This window comes from Papio anubis, unplaced genomic scaffold, assembly GCF_008728515.1.
Source record: "Papio anubis isolate 15944 unplaced genomic scaffold, Panubis1.0 scaffold601, whole genome shotgun sequence".
In the NCBI taxonomy this organism is placed as follows: domain Eukaryota; kingdom Metazoa; phylum Chordata; class Mammalia; order Primates; family Cercopithecidae; genus Papio; species Papio anubis.
This window is the reverse complement of record NW_022166228.1, coordinates 13157-36922: the sequence shown is the minus strand read 5'-3', so window position 1 is coordinate 36922 and position 23766 is coordinate 13157. Positions and strand designations below refer to the sequence as shown.

General features: G+C 39.9%; 1 protein-coding gene across 1 annotated transcript; it reads right to left on the bottom strand.

The window, feature by feature from the left end:
- Positions 1-202: 202 nt before the first annotated feature.
- Positions 203-20200, bottom strand: LOC116273362 (astrotactin-2-like). The gene is made up of 2 exons (XM_031662393.1): positions 19483-20200; positions 203-2167 (listed from the first exon to the last, which is right to left on the bottom strand). The coding sequence occupies exons 1-2, from the start codon at positions 19626-19628 to the stop codon at positions 1945-1947; spliced, it is 369 nt and encodes a 122-aa protein (XP_031518253.1). The 5' UTR covers positions 19629-20200; the 3' UTR covers positions 203-1944.
- Between the last annotated feature and the right edge of the window lie 3566 nt (positions 20201-23766).

Here is a 23766-nt window from a genome sequence, read left to right as displayed (position 1 = left end):
ATTTTTTTGTATCTTTAGTAGAGATGGGGTTTCACCGTGTTAGCCAGGATAGTCTCAATCTCCTGACCTCGTGGTCTGCCCGCCTCGGCCTTCCAAAGTGCTGGGATTACAGGTGTGAGCCACCACGCCAGGCCCAGTTTTAATTTCTTTTTCTTTTCTTTTTTTTTTTTAAAGCAGAGATGGAGTCTTGCAAAGTTACCCAGGCTGGTCTCAAACTCCTGGGCTCAAGTGATCCTCCCACCTAGGCCTCCCACAGTGTTGGAATTACAGGTGTGAGCCACCATCCCTGGCTCAGAGCTTTTCCAGTAAAGTAGCATTCAGCCTCTGATTGAGTATCTGAGTCGTGGGTCCACCTGCCAACGATACCTAAAGTGTCAGAGGGGCTATTTCTCTCTCATTTTCCATCTTATGCCCAATAACCAGCATGGTACATGGGAAAGAGGAGGTTCTGAAAGAGTATATGATGATTACAAGGATGAACAGTTTTAGTGAATTCACATCTCCATTCTCATTCTCTAAAATGGGAGTAAGAGGGTATGCTGAATTGAAATACAAGAGCAAGGTTTTAGAGTCAGCTGAAGTTACATCTGATTCCTGACTCTACCTCTTACTAGATGATGAACTTGAGAAAGTCACTCAACCTCTCTGGATTAATTTCTCAATTGTAAAATGGAGGTCATAGTGCCTCCAATGATTCCAATAATGAAGCTAAAATGAAATTATCTTGGCTCTCCTCTTTCCTTGAAGGGAGTCTTTGGAAAGCTACTTTAGATTTCTGTTTCTCTTCCGTATAAAAAGGATGATAATAACCCCTGCCTCACAGGATCATTGTGAGGATTACATAACTTAATAGATAAAAAGTACTTAGAAAACCCTTTTGCGTATGCTGAATCAATGTTAGTGGACATTATTATTGTTAGCAGTAGTAGTTACTAGTAAAGAGCTTGATACAGAATAATTATTAATAAATGGTAACCATTATTACCACTCATAATACAATTATCACTACTATTAGTAAGATGATGGAGTGGAAACAATGACTATCATGGTGACTTATTACTAGTTCTGACTTTTATTGATATGACCTCAAATGATTAGGAGAACCTTGCTTTGTGATAATATCTTATTCTTTTTTTACGCAAACATGGCTAAAAGTATGTGTGTGTGCATGTGTGTGTGTGTGTGTGTGTGCATTTAGATAATCCTTTTCTATACATGCAACAAATCTCACTCTACTACCTTATGGTTCTTCAAGCTTTGAGGCATGAATAAGTCACCACTTAAGGTTTATCTTCTTTAGGCAGAACAGTTCCAGTTTCTTCAACTGTCCAAGGAAACCCTTTACCAACATCTTGCATGTTTAATCCTCACATAATCTGGCCAACCTAGCCATCACTCACTTATTGAGTGAAAAAAGCAATTTCTAAACAGCTTTACTGGGATTTAGGGTGTGTGTGTGTGTGTGTGTGTGTGTGTGTGTGTGTGTGTGTAGGCAGATAGGAAAAAACAGAGCAAGAAAGAGAGAAGTAGAAATTTTAAGAGCATTCAGGAAAATGTTAATTCTAGGTATATCTGGGTGATGGGATTTTTATTTCCTACTACATTAAATGTCTTTATTTTTGAACTGCCTGAACAGCATACATAAAATACTTATTTTTCAGTAGACTGAAAGATTAATTAATGTTTTTCAAAATGCCATTAACTGTACTTATAGGATAATTAAAGATTGAATTTAAAATATGTGGATAGAGCTAGGAAAATGGTATAGTGGGACAAATATATGCCAGGACCATGAAAAAGAAACCTTATGGAATAAATTTAGCTGACTTTCAACACTCTTTAAGAGGGTACCTGTGAGCTTAAAGTGATGTTGGCCTGAATAACAGGTTTCTACCCCATTGTGCCCATGGCTTCCTCCCTGTGCCCAGGTTGCTTGTCAGTGACTCAGACCAGCAATATGCAAGTATCTACAGCATACCTAAAGGTCATCTGGAAGACTTGGCCTTGGTTCACATGCTGGGTCCGGTTGTTGTAACCATGTAGCATTTCTCCAAAGAGGGTATCATTGAATTTGGAGTCAGGTTTGAGGCACTTGGGGCCCTCGCAGACATCTGAGAGCATTAAGCAGGATTTTCCATCAGGAGCCAGTTTGTACTCCTCCACGCAACTGTATGATAAAACAGAGCTGAGAATTAGCTTCACACCCTGAATGCCCCCATTGGGGGTGACCTAAAACCAAGGCCTCCTTTCCCTGCAAAACAGGTCAGAGTTTAGGAAGGAGACAGCTATTCTGCCTGGAATCTATCTAGGGCACAGATGTCTAGAGAGAAGCACATTAATACTGCAAATTGGTAAATTCAAGGAAAGTCATTTGTGACATTTTAGAGGAGTCAAGGGGACACCAGCATGCACATCCACACACAAAGCAAATTTAAAAACTGTTTCCCATGAACACACAGACTTTAAAAAGCATGACAGACCAATTCACAGGGAATTATCAACTAGTGTCTCAAACCAGAATCTATTCCCAGTGCATCTGTCAACGAAGCTTGAAGACTGTAGCAAATACAAGGTTTTTATCATCCTGGTAGCTCAGAGGTGAAACTTTCCAGGACCATGGACAGCACAAGGCTTCTGTTCACTTAGGGATTTTAGCAGCCTCCGTTAGTCTAACCACCCATTTCTGATAGCCAGAAAAGCCCTTGACCAGCCTTTGAGACAGCGATGGTCTCATCTATGGGCAAAACAGGCATCTGAATATTTGCAACTTGAAGATTTGCAGGGACAAAGAAATCTCAGAGAGGCGTGAGCTGGAGTGGATGGGGGTGGTTGGGGCAAGAAATCAGAGATCTCAGCCCCTAAAAAATCATTCCAGAAACTCGAATTCTATGAGTGTCTACCTTTTCAAAGTTCAGCGCTACACACTAGGGGTATGGTGCACATAAATAAGTAAAGACAAGAAAATCGTCTGTGAGATTGGACAGACCTGTACAAATTTCATTTTTCTCCTTGTGACCTATGTGAACATGAGTGAGTCATTTAATGTCTATGATCCCCAGTTTCCTCATGTGTAAAATACAGTAGACACTCCTACCTTTCTTAATTCAGTAGGATGCTATAAGGTCACATGATATATTGGCCACAAAAAAAACCCAGGAATTGCAATGTACTTAACACAATAATCATAACAGTGGTAGTAATGGTGGTATTTCTATTTGTTGAGCATGCACTATTCACTGAACACTTTATGTATTTATTATATAACCATGAAGAAAGAGTAATATCATCATTTCTGCTTTACACATAAGCAAAATAAGGAGCCAAGATGTAAAGCATGTCATACTATAAGTAGCAAAGTTGATATTCAAATTCAGTTCTGTTAGAAAAAGGGACATTTGTCTATTTTTGTCTCCTCCAAATCTAGTGCCTTCTATGTGCACAAAATGACCCTGGTTGGGTTATACCAGTTTGAGAAAGTATACAGCAGGCAATCGCTTATTTGCCTCTCTTTCAAAGGGTGTAGCAAAGATTCATTGATTCTAACTGCAAAGGGTCTCAGGAACTCAGATGGGAGAAGGAAGAGGCTCTGTATGGTGGTTTGGAAAGAAAATGTACACAGGTTGTGGGAAGCAGTAGCTGATGCTACAGATATAGAGTTGAACTGGAGGCAGAAAGAAGACAAGCATAGCTGAAAACTTGACCCAAGATTACTCTAGTGAAAAGCCAGGAAGTCTCATGCATGAAGCAAACCGTCACTGTTTCTCCGCTTTCCCCAATCCCTGGTGTACTGCACTGATGCACTGATTGTCTTTCTAACGTTCACATGTTCCTTTCCATAGTGCAATGGGGAAATCTCTTGGAAAAGGGCCCTGTCTCGGAGCCTTGGTAAAGTATATCCCCTTCTTTTTGCATCTGCTAAATATTACTAAGTCCCTTTTAATACAGTTGCAGTGCAGATGAAATGAGTGTATATGGAAGTGAATCGTACATGATGAGTGCTTGATAAAGTCTAGTTCCATCCATTTATTCAGAAAATATGGAGAAATGTTTTCCTGGATATACTGGCTAGAGTTCTCTCTCTCTCTCTCTCTCTCTCTCTCTCCCCCCCCCCCATCCACACACACCCACATGCCTGTGTAACTGTGAATAAATATATTATTGTTGAAGTTGAGTAAACATTATCAAAGTCTGGCTGGGCGCAGTGGCTCACGCCTGTAATCCCAACACTTTAGGAGGGTGAGGCAGGTGGATCATGAGGTCAGGCGTTCGAACCAGCCTGACCAACATAGTGAAACCCTGTCTCTACTAAAAATAAAAAATAATAAAAATTAGCCAGGCATGGTGGCAGGTGCCTGTAATCCCAGCTACTCAGGAGGCGGAGGCAGGAGAATCACTTGAACCTGGGAAGTGGAGGTTGTAGTGAGCCGAGATCATGCCACTGCACTCCAGTTCAAGCAACAATGTGAGACTCCATCTCAAAAACAAAACAAAACAAAACAAACCATTATCAAAGTCTATAGAGTAAAATATGGAACTTCTTCATTTCCCACTCCTCACTTCCTGTCCCAGAAGTCACCATTGTTAATTGTTATGTGCTCTTCCGGGAGTTTTTCGATCATTTAAATACATATTGTGCGTGTATGTTTGTGTGTGTGTGTGTGTGTGTGTGTATACATACACATTTCTTTGAATTTGCAGACTAAATTGGGGGGATTTATATACACACACATATGCACATACACATTTCATAATAAACTCATAAACCGAATTACACTATATATTGTTGTGAGACACGCATTTGCACCTGATGCTATTTCTTGGAGATCTTTTCAAAATACTAACATATAGATCTATCTTTTTTAATGGTTATTTGGCATTGCACAGTATAAATGTACCATAATGCTTTTAACTAATTTTTATTGATGGGCACTTTGGCAGTTTATAGCTGTTTGTTATTAAGAACAGTGCCATAATGAAGATCTTTACACATATATCATTGCGCCCAACTATGTGATTCTGTAAAAGAGATACTCAGAAAAGAAATTGCTTGGTCAATGTTTTATGAATTTAAAAATTTTGATAGATCTACTAAATAGTCACCTGTAGAGTCTCTACCATTTACAATCCTATAATTGATGAATGGGAGATCCCATTTTTCTACATCTTTCATGTTCATTACTGCCAATCTAGGATAGGAAAAATAACTCATTTTTGTTTGGATTTGCATTTACCTTGTTACTGATTAAGTTCAGCACCTTTCTTTTCACATTATGGTCACTTGCATTTCTCCTTCTATAGATTATCCATTAATGTACATTGACTATTTTTCTATTGTGATATTTGCCCTTTTCTTTGTATTGGTTTATATATGCTCTAAATATTTTCTGGGTAGTTATCCTTCACCTTCCATATATATTAACATTTTTTCCAGTCTGTGCTTGTATTTTAATCTTGCTTTTGATATCTTATTACCTCTCTCCCTTGGTCTTTGTGTCTGAAATTTGTGCAATCTTTAGAAACCCACAAGATGATAAATATATTTCTGTATATTATTGTAGTATTGCATAGGTTTAAAAAATCTTTGGTTATTTAATATGTATAGCATTTATTTTTGAATGTAGTGTGAGTGGTTATTTTAACTTAACTGTTTTTTAAAATGGCTGACAATTGTCTGAAATGTGTGACCTTTCAACAACAAACTTGAAATGTTATTTTTTTTACACGTGTAATCCCTACATATGCCATGTATACATGGTTGGTGTTTTTCCTGTTTAATTATCTGTATATTCCTGCAGTAATTCCAAGCTATTTTAATTACTGTAGCTTTATTGTCTGTTTTGGATATAGTAATAAAGTAATACTCCTCCCCTTCATCAACACTAGTTTTCTGTTTCCAAAGTCCTGACTGCTCTTCCATGCTTTTCCTTTCAAATGAATTTCAGAATGGGCTTATCAAATTATATGCAAATCCCTAGTGGAATTTTGGGTGGCCATGCTTTGAATTTGTAAACTAAATTGGGGGAAGATTTTAATACTAATTTTATTTACTTTTCTTTTATTTAATAAATACGTTTTGCAAGTTAACTCTGTGCTGGGCACTTCTGATAACTGTGACAAAGACATCTTGCCTTAACAACACCATGTCCTCTTCCTGGACTACATGTCTAAGCCTGTCTTGCAGTTGGGCTGAAGGGGCCACGTAACTGAATTCTGAACAATGGAATCTGTGCTGACACCATACAAGTCACTACCAGACTTAGCCTTTTCAAAACATCCTGTGATTTTCAAGCTGCCTCTTCCCTTGTTATGGCAAGCTTGGAAACCATGTGTTCCTGATACATTCTACAGGATGGAGGAAGACTGCCACAATCACAATAGACTTTGCACAAATAAGAAATTAACTTTTGTGCACAAACTTCTGGTTGGGGGAGGAGGCTCACTGGCTACAGGAAGAAAGCTTATTTTATCCTGACTAATACAGCATCTTTATAATTTGGAGTCCTCTAATTCAGAAACATAGTTTGTATCTCTATCAACTGTTCTTTTAAAACATTCAGTGAAGTTTTTGACTATTTGCATAAAGGTTTTGCACGTGTCTTTTGGAGATTATTCATGGGCATTTATGAAAGGCACTATGCTGTAGAGGTTTATCCAAGTATGTTTTGGATCCAGACTAACAGAGTTCAAATCCTGAGTCTGCCACTTACCAGTTGTGTGACTTCAGACAAACTACGTAACCTCTCTGTACTTCCTTTGCTTGTGTGTAAAGATCATATGTGCCTTTTAGAGTGAAAAATTACACTGTTGCATTCTTTTAAACTTCAGGAATAGGATCAGTTTTTCATGTATGCTTTCTTTTATGTTTTCTACATAGTTATTACTGATTTGAGAAAAGCTGTTACTGATTTTCCTAAGTTGATGTTGTATCCTACGAACATAAAGAACTTAAACATTCTAACATGTCTACTAAATTTTTCTAAATGGATAAGCATATAGTTGCTCAGTTTGGGTATTAGGATTACGGAATAAGTTAAAAAACTATCCTTTTTTGTTTCTTTCTCTGGATCAGTTTATATAGGAAAGATGTTATCCATTACCTGATAATTAGATAAGTCTTGCCTATAAAATCCCCTGGGCTTGATGACTTCTTTTCAGTTGTGTATATTTAGCTCTTATCATTTATTTCCTTATTATCTGCCTATTTAGATTTTCTATATCCTCATGACTCAAACTTGGTAATTTATATTTTCTAACATTATAATGCATTTTATCGAGACTTTCATATGTATTGGTGTAAAGTTCTAAGCAGTGTTCTCATTAAATTTTTTTTGTCTTTTATGTTTCTATAGTTAAAGCACTAGCTCATTCGTAATGTGTTTTTGTTTTCTTTGCTCTCTCCTTTGAATAGGCCTTTTGTGTTTTGTATTTTATTGGTGAGCTTCCTTTTTTCTTTTCTATTTAATTTATTTCAGCTTTTATTTGTATTAATTCCTTCCTGCTGTTTTCTCTGACTTTGTTTTATACTTCTTTTTATGGCTGCTTGAGTTAAATGCCTCATTTGTTTGTTTTCAATCTTTCTTGCTTCTTAATAAATGCCTTGAAGCTTCTGACTGCGGCTTTGCCCACACCCCATAAGTTTGACATGCAGCCCTCATGCTCCTGCTCATTTCTAACGAGGTGAAAATTTGAGTTTGATTTTTTCCATATCTAAGTGTCACTTAGAAGATATTTAAAAATATAATTCCAAAGTAGATAATTTGTTTGTTCCTCTTTTTCTAATATTACTGCATTTTTAGACTGACAATGTAGTTTGTATAATTTCTTTTTTTTCTTTTTCTTTTTCTTTTTTTTTTTGAGACGGAGTCTCGCTCTGTCGCCCAGGCTGGAGTGCAGTGGCCGGATCTCAGCTCACTGCAAGCTCCGCCTCCCGGGTTTGCGCCATTCTCCTGCCTCAGCCTCCCGAGTAGCTGGGACTACAGGTGCCCGCCACCTCGCCCCGCTAGTTTTTTTGTAGTTTTTTAGTAGAGACGGGGTTTCACCGTGTTAGCCAGGATGGTCTCAATCTCCTGACCTCGTGATCCGCCCGTCTCGGCCTCCCAAAGTGCTGGGATTACAGGCTTGAGCCACCGCGCCCGGCCAGTCTGTATAATTTCTATGTTGGTGAATTTATTGAGATTCTAAGGGAGTCACAAGTTGAGATTTTAGAGCTAACTAAACTTGAGTTCAAATACAGGTTGTGCCATCTACCAGTTATATGACCTTGATCAAGTCTGCTAATTTCCCTAGGCTTTGGTGTCATAATCCATTAAGGAAAATGACAATCCTTATCATGGGGATGTAAAAATTAGAGATAACTTATACAAAGGATGAAACCATATCTCTCATACGGTATTCAAGTAATGCATCAGCTATTATGCTTATTATTGTTATTGTTGTTGTTATTCAGTCTATTAACCCATTTCCATATCCTAGGAAGTATAAATTTATTTCCATTGGTACTCATATCCTAGTTGCTAGCCTCTCCCTAGATCCAGGTTTCTTAAAGTTGACATAGTTGCTATTCTTTGATTCCTTTTTTTTCTGCTTCACAGCACATAATTGATAACTTCTTATATGGCATTCATTGGAAATAAGGTATATATATATAATTTGTCTATATTTATGCCTATGGAATTATATAGAAGTCAAATATATGTATTATTTGTGTGTGTATGTGTGTCTGAGTGTATGTGTGTACATCTCCAAAAGACATGTGCAAAACCTTTATGCACAAAGTCAAAAACTTCACTGAATGTTTTAAAAGAACAGTTGATAGAGATACAAACTATGTTTCTGAATTAGAGGACTCCAAATTATAAAAGTTTGCTTCTTATAACCTGTAATAGGTTGAATAATGGCCTCCTCAAAATGCCCACATCCTAATCCCGAACACCCGAGGTTATCTGACATGGCAAAAGAGACTTCAAAGATGGGATTAAGTAAAGGATTTTGAGTTGGGAAGATTATCCTGGGTTACCTGGGTGGACCCAATGTCATCACACGGTTCCTCATAAGAGGGAGATAAATGTGTTAGTCAGAAGAGGAGATGCAACTTAGAAGCAGAGGAGAACAAGAGGGAGCAGAGTAAGGGACCATGAGTCAATGAATGCAGATACTCCCTAGCAGTTGGAAAAGGCAAGGAAATAGATCTTCCCCTAAAGCCTCCAGAAGGAATGCAGCCCTGTCACTGTCTTGATTTTAGGAATATTGACCTTGAGAACTGTAAACTAAAGTGTGATATTTTAGGACGCTAACTTTGTGGTGATTCATTACAGAAGCAATAGGAAATGCATGACACTCACAGGGAGGTATTGTTTCCACTTTCAGATAAGAAAATTGAGGTTTAGAGAAGTTGAGTGACTTGTTTATGGAGGTATGTCTATGTCTAGTCAATAGCGGTGCTGGGAATCAAACCTAGGAGCTCAAGAGGTGTGTGTGAATGTGAGTGTGTGTGTACAACTTTAAGCATATCACAACTGTGGATTTACAGTGATTTTTCTTTTCCCTGTGGGTGGGAAAAGATTGTGGTTTGCAGGAGAGATTCAGGGGAAAAAAAAAATCCCATCCTTGTAAAGGCAAATGATCCCCTGAGTTTTGAAACAGGAGCAGTTCTCCCCGCTCCCCCTCCGAGCCACCTAAGGGCATAGGAAGGTTTATGCTAAGGTCTATTTAGTTGTTGGTTTCTTTTTTTAATTTTATTTTTGTACTATGACACATAATTATATAGCTTCTTTAGAACATTCTGTCATCTGGGAGATTTTCCTATAGAAATTCTAAAGAGTGTAGGCTCACAGGAAACCAGCCAAGATCTACATGAAACTCTATTTATACATGTGCCAAAATGAAAAATATAAAATGAGTGCAGAGATACAAACTGGGCATTTTAGCTGAAGGCAATGGATGTGTTACCCTTAACACACCCATCACATTATAGAGAATAGCAAACCTAGATGGGATTTTTGAGAGTGCACCATAAAACCTTCTATGTGCTTAGCTCAGAGCATGTTTTATTTAATCCTCATAGCAACATTGTGAGATGGGTACTTTCATTCCAACATTGCCGCAGAGAATCCTGAGGCCTGGGACATCTAAGTGCACTAATCAAGGTCACATGAGCATTTTGGAAAAGCCAGAACCTTGACTTGGATTTTCTTACTTCAAATCCTGTGCTCCTTCCAGTTCATTACAAATGACCTCCTCCTATCTGTTTGTTGTTCAAAGGAGAAAATTGAGACCGACAGACAAATGGTATTGTGTACAAACTCTCAAAGCAAAGTATTTCTTTTTCTCCTGTATTTTATCCTTTATTTATTAATTTATTCTTCAATGGTTTATGGAATCAACAGAATTACCAAAATGCATATCCTAGAAACTTTTTTAAAATAAGAAAGGGAATCAAATCCTTAAAAATATTAAGAATAGGCTGCCAGGCGTGGTGGTTCACGCCTGTAATTCCAGCACTTTGGGAGGTGGAGGCAGGCAGATCATGAGGTCAGGAGATCGAGACCATCCTGGCTAACACAGTGAAACCCCATCTCTACTAAAAATACAAAAAATTAGCCAGGCGTGGTGGTGGGCGCTTGTAGTCCCAGCTACTTGGGAGGCTGAGGCAGGAGAATGATGTGAACCTGGGAGGCAGAGCTTGCAGTGAGGCGGACATTGCGCTGCTGCACTCCAGCCTGGGCAACAGAGCGAGACTCTGCCTCAAAAAAAAAAAAAAAAAAAAAAAAAAAAAAAAAAAAAAAAAAAAAAAGAAAAGAAAAGAAAAGAAAAAGAAAAAGAAAAAAAAATAAGAATAGGCCAAGCACGATGGCTCATGCTTATAATACCAGAACTTTGGGAGGCCAAGACTGGCGGATCACCTGAGGTCAGGAGTTTGAGACCAGCCTGTCAACATGGCAAAACCCCATCTCTACTAAAAATAGAATAAATTAGCTGGATATGGTGGTGGGCACCTGTAATCCCAGCTGCCTGCAAGGCTGAGGCAGGAGAATTGTTTGTACCTGGGAGGAGGTTGCAGCGAACTGAGATTGCGCCATTGCGCTCCAGCTTGGGTAACAGAGCGAGACTCTGTCTCAAGAGAAAAAAAAAAAAAGAGAGAGAGAGAGAGAGAAAAGTAGTTAAGGGTAAGAATAGCTCAAGGAACTGCACAACAGGTAGACTTGGACCAATGTTAGGAATAAATCTAAGTATCCTATTACTAAGGCAAGAAAGAAACAGGTTCCTTCCCAGTTTTCCTAATGCAGAAACCTGTGAAAACTTCATCCTGGGATCATTAGGGCTAGAACCAGCACCTAAGGAACTCAACTGCATTAACCCTTCTAACTGATATCATGGGAATCTTTTTCACCAATACCCTCAGGATTGTCCCAACATTAGCCAAAACGAAGATCAGAGGAGGTGTTCTCTGAGTGGTCTTTGGTTATAGGTTTTATTCAAGGGAAAATCTACAGTTTCTCGAAAAAGAAAAGAAGGAAGTGAATAGAAAATAGAATTCCATGGAAAACTCTGGATTAATTATATAGTAGATTTTGTATAGTCTAAGACCGCTAACAATGGTAAGAAACACTACCAGTTTGCATAACACTAAGAAAGAAACAAGGAAAAAAAAGACTGCCAAATAAACTCTGTCAAATCATTGAAACTAAGATACCTTCCCACTTCAGAAATGTTAAAATGTGGAAAATATGGGCACTCTAGAATCAATGAAATATGTTTCTCCACTGCATGATTTGGGACAGACTTGACTATCCCCAGGTACTCTGGGAATCTGTAAGAGGCAGTTAAGGAGTGCAGATTTTTCCACATGGGAAACTCTGAACATTTAGTTTGTTGTTGTTGTTGTTGTTGAATATTTGAATGTCTCATGGAACTAATGTTCCATATAATCCACACTGGAAAATAGATATCCAGACAAATGGATGGATATTACATGTTTCCATCAATTGTCAGTGAATATTTTTTACACCTGAACTTTTACAAATGTTTTAAAAAAAGAGAAAGCAAAGTTTTAATGTTTGACAAGGACCTGGCATGCAAGTATTCTATGCTAATGATTAGAAGTAAAATTCATGTTCTCCAACCAGAAGTGAAAGGGGTGAGGGGTCAGGCTTTAACCTAAAGGTGGAAACCACAATAAAACAAGTGCCTGAATGAATCCCCTCACCTCCCACCAACTCTTCCACTTGGTACTGATAATCCAAATGAAGGCCATTGTCTCTGTTCTGTCATTCAGTGTTTTCTACTGTTAGACTAGACTTCAGCTTTGACAGTGAAAATAAGTGGCGTCCAGTTACTATGGATATTAAACACGTTTATCTCCTTTCCCTCTTAAAATTACATAAAGAGAATATTAGACAGAGAGGCTACTAAGGACTATTTGAGGCTGGATGTGTTATTTGAGCTAATGTGTTTTTAGGGCACTTTCATTTACATTGGAAGCAAGAAGGTTGGGATATCTTAAGCTCCTATCCCAATTTTACCTCCTAACTGGCTGTGAGTGCCCCCACCTTGAGGGCCTGAGTTTCCTCCTCTAAATGATCTGAAAAATGCTTGAAACTTCAAAAATGCTGAAGAAATGGCTCACTATCTCTTACATAGGAATATATGAGAAATAACTCTCTTAGCAAATAATGTCAGAAAAAGGTGTATAACTCCTGAAAACAAAACAATAAAACAAAAAACTACAACTTTCCTTTTCTCATACAAGGACAACTGTATAATCCACTAGGGGTATTTTTTCTCTCTCTCTGTTTACTTTGGTTGCCAAGAAGCACACAGTTAAATTTATCTCACGTTGAGTGACTCTTTCATTTTGAGCTTCTGAAACCATTTTCTCTTCCCTCTTTAAAATGACTCTCATCATTCCTGTCTTTATATGAATAGCTTTTTAAAAATATATTGGCTTTATGTGAGTAAAATAAGTTCTCTTGGAAGTGTGTTTGGTAGACACTGTAAACACACACACACACAACAGACAAACTTTGTTGCTAGATAACTTCCCAAGGTCTTCACAGGAGGTGATGCCCTCTCACCTATAAAACTGTTTCTAAGGATTTATTCTACAGGCTTTAGCTTAATATCCAATGACCTTCTCAACCTATCTTGAATTCACCTGCTTCTGTCTACCATTTTGGTACTTGTGCTCTGTCACTATCAGTCAGGACCCAGTGAGGCTTAGGCACCTCTTTGCCCCTGCTGGAGAAGAACTCGTACTCAATGATTATTTGCATCTAATAAAAGACCAGGCACAGAGTAGGACACAACAAATCTTAGGTGGATGAGTTATTTAATTCAATCATTATGGTTCCAAGTAAGTCTTTGGGCCAAGCGGTGGGAATGGCAATGAGACACACAGGTGCCTAGGACCTAGACCCTGCTCATGAGGAGTTCACAGTATGATAGGAACAGACAGGAATGCAGGTAAATCAACCAAGCTATGGGGTGATCACAGGGAGAGCCATGGGGGCTGTGGGATCCCAGAGAAAGGATGTTTTACTCCGTTTTGGAGAACTTAAACTGATGAGAGGCTGACAATCAGGGCAGCCAGCCAGAGGTCCAGTCTGCAAGAGATGTCAGGATTTCACTGGGATAAATTAGATTTTGAGACAAAATGTAAATATTCCTCTCCCTTGTAAGTAGAAATACAAATAAATAAAAAGACAAGGAAAAAATGTCCTTTCTATATAGGCCCTAACCCCATGCAACATTCAGTCAATATTTAAATATTATCCATTTGAAAGTATGAATATTGCCCAGGCATGGTAGCTCACGCCTGTAATCCCAGCACTCACTTTGGGAGGCCAAGGTGGGCAGATCATGAGGTCAGGAGATCGAGACCATTCTAGCTAACATGGTGAAACCCCATCTCTACTAAAAATACAAACAATTAGCTGGGTGTGGTGGCACGCACCTGTAGTCCTAACTACTAGGGAGGCTGAGGCAGGAAAATCACTTGAACCTAGGAGGCAGAGGTTGCAGTGAGCTGAGATTGCACCACTACACTCCAGCCTAGGTGACAGAGCGAGACTCCGTCTCAAAAAAGAAAAAGAAAAGAAAGAAAGGATGGGTGTTATCATCATCCTCTTCCAAGGTAACTGCATATCTCACACCTGACGCCTCTTAGGGCTCAGAGAAGGCTTGCTGAAAAAGTGATGCCTGAATTGAAACTTGTAGGTGAAAGCTAAAGGGCCAGGGACAAATGGGAGTCAGTGGAGGTGCAAAGGAGACGGAGACAGGACACAGAGAGAACAGTGTTGTCAAAACTCCAGAAACTGAAACCAGTAGGCTTAACCTAGGAGGAGGAACCTAGCTGGAAATGCAACTGGAAAAGTCAGACTGGAAACTTCTTTAGCCATGTTAATGGAGGAACTTCACTTAACAATTATTAATTTAACCTACTATGTGCCAGGCACTGTTTTAGGTACTGGAGACAAAATAGTAAACAAGACATCAAATCCAGTAATTACATAATTAAATGATATGGTTTTATACTTATTAGACTAATTATAACTACGGTTTACTGAGTGCTTAACTATGACAGCTCCTGTGCATGTATACTTTCATTTAATCTTCACAATGGTGCTACAATCACTTCTAATTCTACATTAAAGAGCAGAGGCTCAGAGAAATTGAGTGACTTGCCAAAGACCACATGACTAGATGTGGCCAGAGGCCAGCAACGACATCAGATCTGTCTTGACTGAGCCTGGAACCACAATACCTAAGTTTCAATCTCCACAACCTCACTTACCAGATATATGACCTTGGACAGTTACTGAGCCACTCTGTGCTTTTTTTTAAAACAAAACAAAAAAACATAGAATGGGAATCATAATAGTATATCCCTTGTAGAGTTGTTATGAGAATTGAATGAGCTAATGTACCCAAAGCACTTAGAACAGTCATGGTACCTAGAAAGTCCTTAGTAAATGTTAGCTGCTATTATTAACCTGGTTGCAAACAGATTTATTAAACCTTCTCCTACCCAGAACACTCTTAGGAAGGTCATAGAGCTTTGAGCAAGTTGGGAAGGTCCTCTTGATAATGAGTTTATTCTGTTTTCCTTGCTTAATTCAATAGCATCCCACTTCTCTCTAGACCATCTCTCTCACAAGTACCTGCTAATAGCTTTCATTGTTTACAGTGCTTCTAACAAGTGTGGTAACTTCTCATTTGCATTCCTAATAGACGGTTTCCAAATCCTGTTGAAACTGCAGTTGCTTTTAGGATGCCTGGGTTTTGTTTCTTTTGTCCTGTTTGTTACCATTTGGATGGGTTTTAACAGCTCACCACACACTCTCACCCATTCAGTCTTCTTTAAGACTTTCACAGTCCTTTTTTTTTTTTAAATTATACTTTAAGTTCTAGGGTACATGTGCACAATGTGTAGGTTTCTTACATATATATACATGTGCCATGTTGGTGTGCTGTACCCATTAACTCATCATTTACATCAGGTATATCTCCTAGGATGCTATCCCTTCCCCCTACTCCCTCCCCACAATAGGACCCAGTGTGTGATGTTCCCCTTCCTGTGTCCAAGTGATCTCACTGTTCAATTTCCACCTATGAGTGAGAACATGCGGTATTTGGTTTTCTGTTCTTGCGATAGTTTGCTGAGAATGATGGTTTCCAGCTGCATCCATGTCCCTACAAAGGACATGAACTCATCCTTTTTTATGGCTGCATAGTATTTCATGGTGTATATGTGCCACATTTTCTTAATCCAGTCTGTCACTGATGGACATTTGGGTTGATTCCAAGTCTTTACTACTGTGAATAGTGTCGCAATAAACATACGTGTGCATGTGTCTTTATAGCAGCATGACTTATAATCCTTTGGGTATATACCCAGTAATGGGATGACTGGGTCAAATGGTATTTCTAGATCTAGATCCTTGAGGAATTGCCACACTGTTTTCCACAATGGTTGAACTAGTTTACAGTCCCACCAACAGTGTAAAAGTGTTCCTATTTCTCCATATTCTCTCCAGCACCTGTTGTTTCCTGATTTTTTTAATGATTGCCATTCTAACTGGTATGAGACGGTATCTCATTGTGGTTTTGATTTGCATTTCTCTGATGACGAGTGATGATGAACATTTTTTCATGTGTCTGTTGGCTGTATGAATGTCTTCTTTTGAGAAGTGTCTATTCATATCCTTTGCCCACTTTTTGATGGGGTGGTTTGTTTTTTTCTTGTAAATTTGTTTGAGTTCTTTGTAGGTTCTGGATATTAGCCCTTTGTCAGATGAGTAGATTGCAAAAATTTTCTCCCATTCTGTAGGTTGCCTTTTCACTCTGATGGTAGTTTCTTTTGCTGTGCAGAAGCTCTTTAGTTTAATTAGATCCCATTTGTCAATTTTGGCTTTTGCTGCCATTGCTTTTGGTGTTTTAGACATGAAGTCCTTGCCCATGCCTATGTTCTGAATGGTATTACCTAGGTTTTCTTCTAGGGTTTTTATGGTGTTCAGTCTAACATTTAAGTCTCTAATCCATCTTGAATTAATTTTCATATAAGGAGTAAGGAAAGGATCCAGTTTCAGCTTTCTACTTATGGCTAGCCAATTTCCCCAGCACCATTTATTACATAGGGGATCCTTTCCCCATTTCTTGTTTTTCTCAGGTTTATCAAAGATCAGATGGCTGTAGATGTGTGGTATTATTTCTGAGGACTCTGTTCTGTTCCATTGCTCTATATCTCTGTTTTGGTACCAGTACCATGCTGTTTTGGTTACTGTAGCCTTGTAGTATAGTTTGAAGTCAGGTAGCGTGATGCCTGCAGCTTTGTTCTTTTGGCTTAGGATTGTCTTGGCAATGCGGGGTCTTGTTTGGTTCCATATGAATTTTAAAGCAGTTTTTTCCAATTCTGTGAAGAAAGTCATTGGTAGCTTAATGGGGATGGCATTGAATCTATAAATTACCTTGGGCAGTATGGCCATTTTCACGATACTGATTCTTCCTATCCATGAGCATGGTATGTTCTTCCATTTGTTTGTGTCCTCTTTTATTTCACTGAACAGTGGTTTGTAGTTCTCCTTGAAGAGGTCCTTTACATCCCTTGTAAGTTGGATTCCTAGGTATTTTATTCTCTTTGAAGCTATTGTGAATGAGAGTTCATTCATGATTTGGCTCTCTGTTTGTCTGTTACTGGTGTATAAGAATGCTTGTGATTTTTGCACATTGATTTTGTATCCTGAAACTTTGCTGAAGTTGCTTATCAGCTTAAGGAGATTTTGGGCTGAGATGATGGGGTTTTCTAAATATACAATCATGTCATCTGCAAACAGGGACAATTTGACTTCTTCTTTTCCTAACTGAATACCCTTGATTTCTTTCTCCTGCCTGATTGCCCTAGCCAGAACTTCTACCACTATGTTGAATAGGAGTGGTGAGAGAGGGCATCCCTGTCTTGTGCCAGTTTTCAAAAGGAAAGCTTCCAGTTTTTGCCTATTGATTAGTCCTGTCTAGTGCATCAGGTCACTAGCAAATGTTATTAGAATCATTTAAGTTAATTTATTTAACAAACACATACATTGCTAACTCTGTGCAGGACATTGTTCCAAAGCATTTCACAAATATTAATGTAAATGGTAATATATTTAGTCCTTATAACATCTCTATAGACAGATATTACTATTATCCCTGTTTTACAGATGAGAAAACTGAGGCACAGAGACATTAATTAACTTACTCAAGGTCACACAGCAAGGAGATATTGAGCCACATCACTAGTCATATGACCTTGGGCATGTTTCTTAACCTTCAGAGGGTAACAAATATGAAATACTTTCACTCTTCAGAATTATCATTATATTAAAGTAGGTATAAAAATTTTACAGATGAGACAATGGAAGGTCAGGCATCCTGAAAGGCTTGCCTTATGCCTAAGAGAGTGGCAGAGCTAGGATTAGAATTCGTGTCTTTTGAATCCACGGTTCCCTGTAGTGTGCTGTGGATGGAAGGTGGTAATAGTTTCTGATGTCAAAATCCATTATTGCTGCTCCTGCTGCTGTTACTGTTGTTATTTGCCACAGAACAGCCCCCACCCCATCCCAAACACAGAGAGAGAAAAATAACAATGACAAGAACATGGCTGATTCTGTATGCAGCCTGAAGATCTAAAGCCATGCATAATTTACTCAACACTGCCCTGCAGTGACTTAAGCTGAGGAGAGATCGCTATAAATTCAGGTCTGCATACCCTAATTTATTTCTTATTTATTTTACTGATACATATCTAGGGCCTCCAGTGAGCTGCTTCTATACCTGCACAAAGGCACCAGCAGCCCTAAGTGCAACTAGGGCAGGAAGGGAGACCTTGAAACAAGCCCTCGAAGAAAAACTGGACTCTACGCACTAGAATCATACAAGTTAAATTAATTTTTCTGGTAAACTGAAATTAAACCCATGCCCACGCTCACCCCCTATTTGTGAAACATAGGACTGAAAACGTTGTTAAATGTCCCGTTCTGCTTTTCTCTCTCAGTAAAGAGAGCATTAAATGTACTTCTTTCACGAGTACAAGATTATTTTTCTGAGTCACAGAATGTCAAAATATAAGCAAATATTCTAATACTAAGACATAATCAGAAAGGGAATGGAGAGGAGAAGAAAAAAGTCTATTTTCTTGAGTGATTACTGAGGACCGAATGCTATGCAAGGTGCTGTCAAAAGCAGAGGTAATGGCCATTGCAGTCTTCAAATGGAAAGCAAGGTAAGCTGGAAGAAATGTCAGCCATCCTTCCCCAAAGATCTCTTTTCACAGATGGTCACACTGTGGCCCAGACAGAGAACATGACTTGTCGGAGGTCACTCAGCAAGTTAGTCCCAGCATGTTCCCCTTTTAGCCTCAAACTTATTTCAAAACTCAGCTTGAGTCCTTCGAGAGCCAGCGCTGCCCTACAAGCTTTACTTGCATTGTTTCCTTTAGCCTTCCCCTCCTCCAATTAATTGTCCTTACAGATATGGACATGAGGACACAGAAAGGCTGAACACTGCACTCACACTGTTACATTCCTGCTGAAACTGAGCTTGAAGCCTGGGCTTAGCCTGGGCTTTTATGCACCAAACCTGAAACCTTTGTGACCACCTTTAAGACGTCTGCTTTTGTCTCCAAACTGCACTGACTAGGGCCATACAGGTAGATTCAGAAGGGCAGGAGGCTTCAGCAGGAAAAAGCTCCTGGCTCTAGGATGAGGCCTGGGCATGGGTTATATTTATTAACCCAATATGTATTTTTCTCATTTTTTTCTTTTTTAACCCACCCAACAGAAGGTTATAATTTTGGCTTTTGGTTCTTGGGCTAAAACAGGAGAGGCAGAAAGGTCATTCTATCGAAGGTCAAGGTTCAGCCTTGCTGAGTTGTAGTGTCTGATCATTTTCTCATGCATCCCTCACTTCTGTAAATGGGGCACCTGGGCCTTGGGGACACAGACTCACCCGCAGAACATGAAGATGGTGCTTGAAGTGGCATCGTAGGGCAGAGGCAGCGTCTGCTGCAGGCACAGCTGCTCACAGCCGCCATTAAAACCATCAGAGCAGTCAATGCCTTTGGAGTGGTCGTAGCAGCCGGAGCCATCCTTCATGGGTTTCAGCTCCTCGGGGCACTGCTCAGAGAGAGGGCAACAGGGTGGTTATGGCTTGGGAGGTTGTAGGCCCCATCATGCCCTCTCCTCCCTCCTGGAAGAGACATGTGTCAGGGATTGATAGAAAGGTTTTCAGTCTCCTTTGGTCAGTTAATAGCTTTGTGACAAGTTCCACAAGTCCCTTTACTTCTCTGAACCTCAGCATGCCCACCTGTAAAATGGGACTTTTGTGACTATCTTCTTATGGCATTGTGAGAATGAAGAGTGATAATGTCAGCAAAGTGTTGAGAACACTGGCTCACACGGCAACAGCATAGCAAATGTCAGATGCTTGTTAATATTGACATTGCTGGGATCATACGCATTATTGTTTCTACTGTTACTGCCCTACAGGGTCTACTGTTAGAAAAGTCACATGGGGAGGCTGCCAGATATATATGTAAAAGCCTCTACCAGTATGAGTTTAATTTCCAGCTTTTCCTCTTCTCACTATGTGACCCAGAGAAGTTACTTGCCGTCTCTGAGCTTCAATGTTCTCATCTAATAAATGGGCAAAATATCTGCAACTACAGATTAGTTGTGAAGCTTTTTTTTTTTTTTTGAGGCGGAGTCTCGCTCTGTCACCCAGGCTGGAGTGCAGTGGCTCCGTCTGGGCTCACTGCAAGCTCCGCCTCCCGGGTGAAGCTTAAGGTGGATCATGGGGGTGTATCCCTTACTTCAGAATTTGGCACATAATTTGGTACTCATAAAATGTGAATTGCCTTCCTTCCTGTCTTGAATTTGTCTCTTCTTCTCCACCCTTGTCCCTGGAGCCGTAAGTGAGATTCCTGCATACTCACAACATCATGGAAAGGGCTCCTAGCCAGTCTGCTGGACTCCAGTCAGGCCTTCTCAAAACCATCCTCCAAATGGCCAACAGAGTGCTAATTCTAAATAGCATCACTCCCCAGCTTAAATAAGTAAATGAATCTTAAAACATGTGAATCTGCCATAAACTGATATTCAAGGCCCTCCCTTTATAGAAAACCAAGTGCTCTGCTTGGCCATATGCACAGCCCTCCCCATAATCCTCTGGTCCCTAAGCAAACTCCAGGGAGTTCTACCTTCAATGGCCTCAGCTAGAATGCGCTTGTCAGTGGGTCTGGCACCTGCTATGCGCTCCTTTAGTGGAAAATCATATACTGTGGAGACAGATGGCTATTGATTTAATTTAGTTTTCTATCATTTGATGAGGCTGAGCTCATCTTCTCCATCCCAGCTGATGGAGAAGTAGTTTCAACACTCTTGCCTTCAGAAGAGAAAATGAGGTACTGGGTTTTTATTTCAGTCCTCCTGCTGGCATTTCTTGTCCACAAAGATTAACACCCAGAACCCAGCCTTCCTCATCCATCACCGGACATCACTGATTAAAATGCCTTCCCACCGTGAGCCCCCACCGTCCAACTCCCTGCTCCGTTTCCCATGCTGTCACCTAAACAACATCAATAATAAAACATACACATAAAAATTAATTTACAAAAACCACAATAACAACCAAAAAAAAAAAAGGTCAGCCCTCTTGGAAATTAAATTTTGCCTGAGAAGATTCTATAATTACAAATGCATGCAAGAGTTCTTTAAGACATTTGAGACTGGCGCCAGGAAGAGTGACAGAGAAAGTAGGTTATAAATGGCCTTTGTCAAGCTGCAGAAAGGTTATAAAACTGCTGCATTTTGTGCTTCAAAAATCAATTTTCCATGTGAGTGAAGTGCTGTACATATTAATACAAGCTCAGAGGAAGCCCCAGCTTGTCTCTGAACATTCACCGTCAGACAAGAGGGCACCTGGTCACAAGGTCATTTGGAGCCATTTGCGGGTACTGGGACCTGGCTTCAGTCTGTTTGCAGACTCGTGGAGCATGCTGAAAAGAATGACTGATCTTCCTACCAGGTAACAGAAGACACCTGGGCAGGGTATGGTCTCAGTTCTTCCCATCCCCCAGTGATTCTCTACCACATTTGTTTTTTAAACATGTTCACTAAACTACAGGTTTTATCTAAGTGCTTTACCTGTTTTAACTTATTTAATCCCTATAGCAAATACATGAGGTAGAGTGGTAGGGTGATAATGGTTCCCAAGGCATGTCTCTGTCCTAAGCCCTGCAACTTGAAATCTATGAATGCGACTTTCTATGGTAAAGGTTATGCTGATGTGATTGTGTCAAAACTCTTGAGGACACCCTCCAGGGTTTTCCAGGTTGGCCTAAATGCCATCACAAATGTTCTTATGACAGAGAGGCAGAAAGAAATTACACACACAGAGGAGAAGGTGACATGGGAGTGGAACAGAGATTGGTGCATTGTGGCCACAAACCAATCAATGCTGCTGCTACCACAACCTGAAAGAGGCCAGGCACGGATTCTCCTCTAGAGCCTCCAGAAGCAGCACCACCAGAAATCAAATGCCAGCACCTTGATTTTGAATTTCTGGCCTCCAGCACTGGCAGAGAACAAACTTCTTAATAATTATCTTAAGCCACCGAGTTTGCGGCAATTTCTTGCAGCAGACAAGGTAGGTACCGTCATGATTCCCATTTTGCAGAGGAGGAAGCTGAGGAGAGGGTTACACAGTTTGGTGGTGACAGAGGCAGAGCTTCTCAGGCTTCCCAACTTTGTTGCTATTAACTGCCTAATGGGCAAGCCACTTCACCACCCTGTCATTTACTGACTGACTGACATCTAGTTGTAGGAAGTCCTGTCATTTACTGGCTGACTGACGTCTAGTTGTAGGAAGTCCTGTCATTTACTGGCTGACTGACGTGTAGCTGTAGGAAGTCCTGTTATTTACTGGCTGACTGACATCTAGTTGTAGGAAGATAGAACAAGGCAGGGCTTAGAGCTGATCTAACCTCCTTACTTTAGAACTGAGGCCCAGAAAGTTAGAGGACATCACCCCATATTCCTCAGCACATGAATGGAGAACGTGAAGCCAGGCTTCCCTTGCCCCAGCTTGGTGTTCTCTGTCCACTACACTCACTTCCCTTCAGGTTAAAGCATTTTGCAAACTTGCAGATCCTATAGTCTCTCTCCCCAAGATGATTTGCTGATGGGAAACTGAGGGTCAGGAAGGTAAGGGGACTTGACCAACATCACACAGCAAATTAAAGGTAAGATTTGATCCATGCCTGTGGGAAAGGCTTTCTAAGTACATGAAGTGGGTTTACCAGTTACCATCATTCCTTCCTCTGTCATGGACTTCATGCCCTGTACCTTTGAGGATGAGTAGGGGCAGATGAGATCTAGCCATCGTTTGAGATTATCTGTATATTATTAGTGTTTAATTAGCTTTTTGCTTATTATCTGTCTCCTCCACCAAAAGGTAAATGTTATAATAGTATGGACCATGTGACTTTACCTAAGCCATCTGGCATATAGTTGGTACCTGTTATTTGCTGAATGAATAGGTGGAGTGCCAGAAATGACATTTAGTGTGTCTGTATATTAACTTTGGATCTGAATCCACACTACTCTTATAAGTTATATAACCTTCAGGCAGTGACATAAAGTCTCCTATCTTCACGTGATTACTGTGATGGGTAAATAGTATGGTCACCAGCTTCAAAGATGGTCCCCAGTGATTCCTGCCTTCTGGTATTAAGACTTGTGTAATCCCCTCCTACACTGCACCAGAATTGGTCTATGTGACCAATCGTATGTGGCAGAAGAGGAGGTATGTGGCTTCTAAAGGTAGATCATAAGAGAGATCTTTCTCTCCCTCTGTCTGTCTCTCGCTCTCTCTCATCACTTGCTGTAGTGAAAGCAAGCTGCCATGTTTTCAGCAGCCCTATGGAGAGTCTCGTGTGGCAAGGAAGTAAAGCCTCTGGCCAACAGCCAGTAAGGCTGGGGCCTGCCAGCAAAACATGAGTGAGCCTGCAAATAAACTATCCCGCCCCAATCCAAGCTTGTTCAGATATTGGCAACCCCAGCTGACATTTTGACTGAGACTTTGTAGGGGTGGGCCAGAACCACACATCTAAGCTGTTCTTGAATTTCTGACCCTTAACAATTCTGTGGGATAATAAATACTTTTTGTTTTAAGTGACTTGATTTTTGAGATAATTTGTTACACAGCAATAGCTAACTAATACAGTGAGATAAA

Bases quoted from the DNA above. Each gene is read 5' to 3' on its own strand.
- LOC116273362 (XM_031662393.1), bottom strand. From the start codon at position 19,628: ATGAAGGATGGCTCCGGCTGCTACGACCACTCCAAAGGCATTGACTGC. The intron at 2,168-19,482 runs GTGAGTCTGTGT...TTTATCATACAG, and splicing joins ACCATCTTCATGTTCTGCGG to TTGCGTGGAGGAGTACAAAC.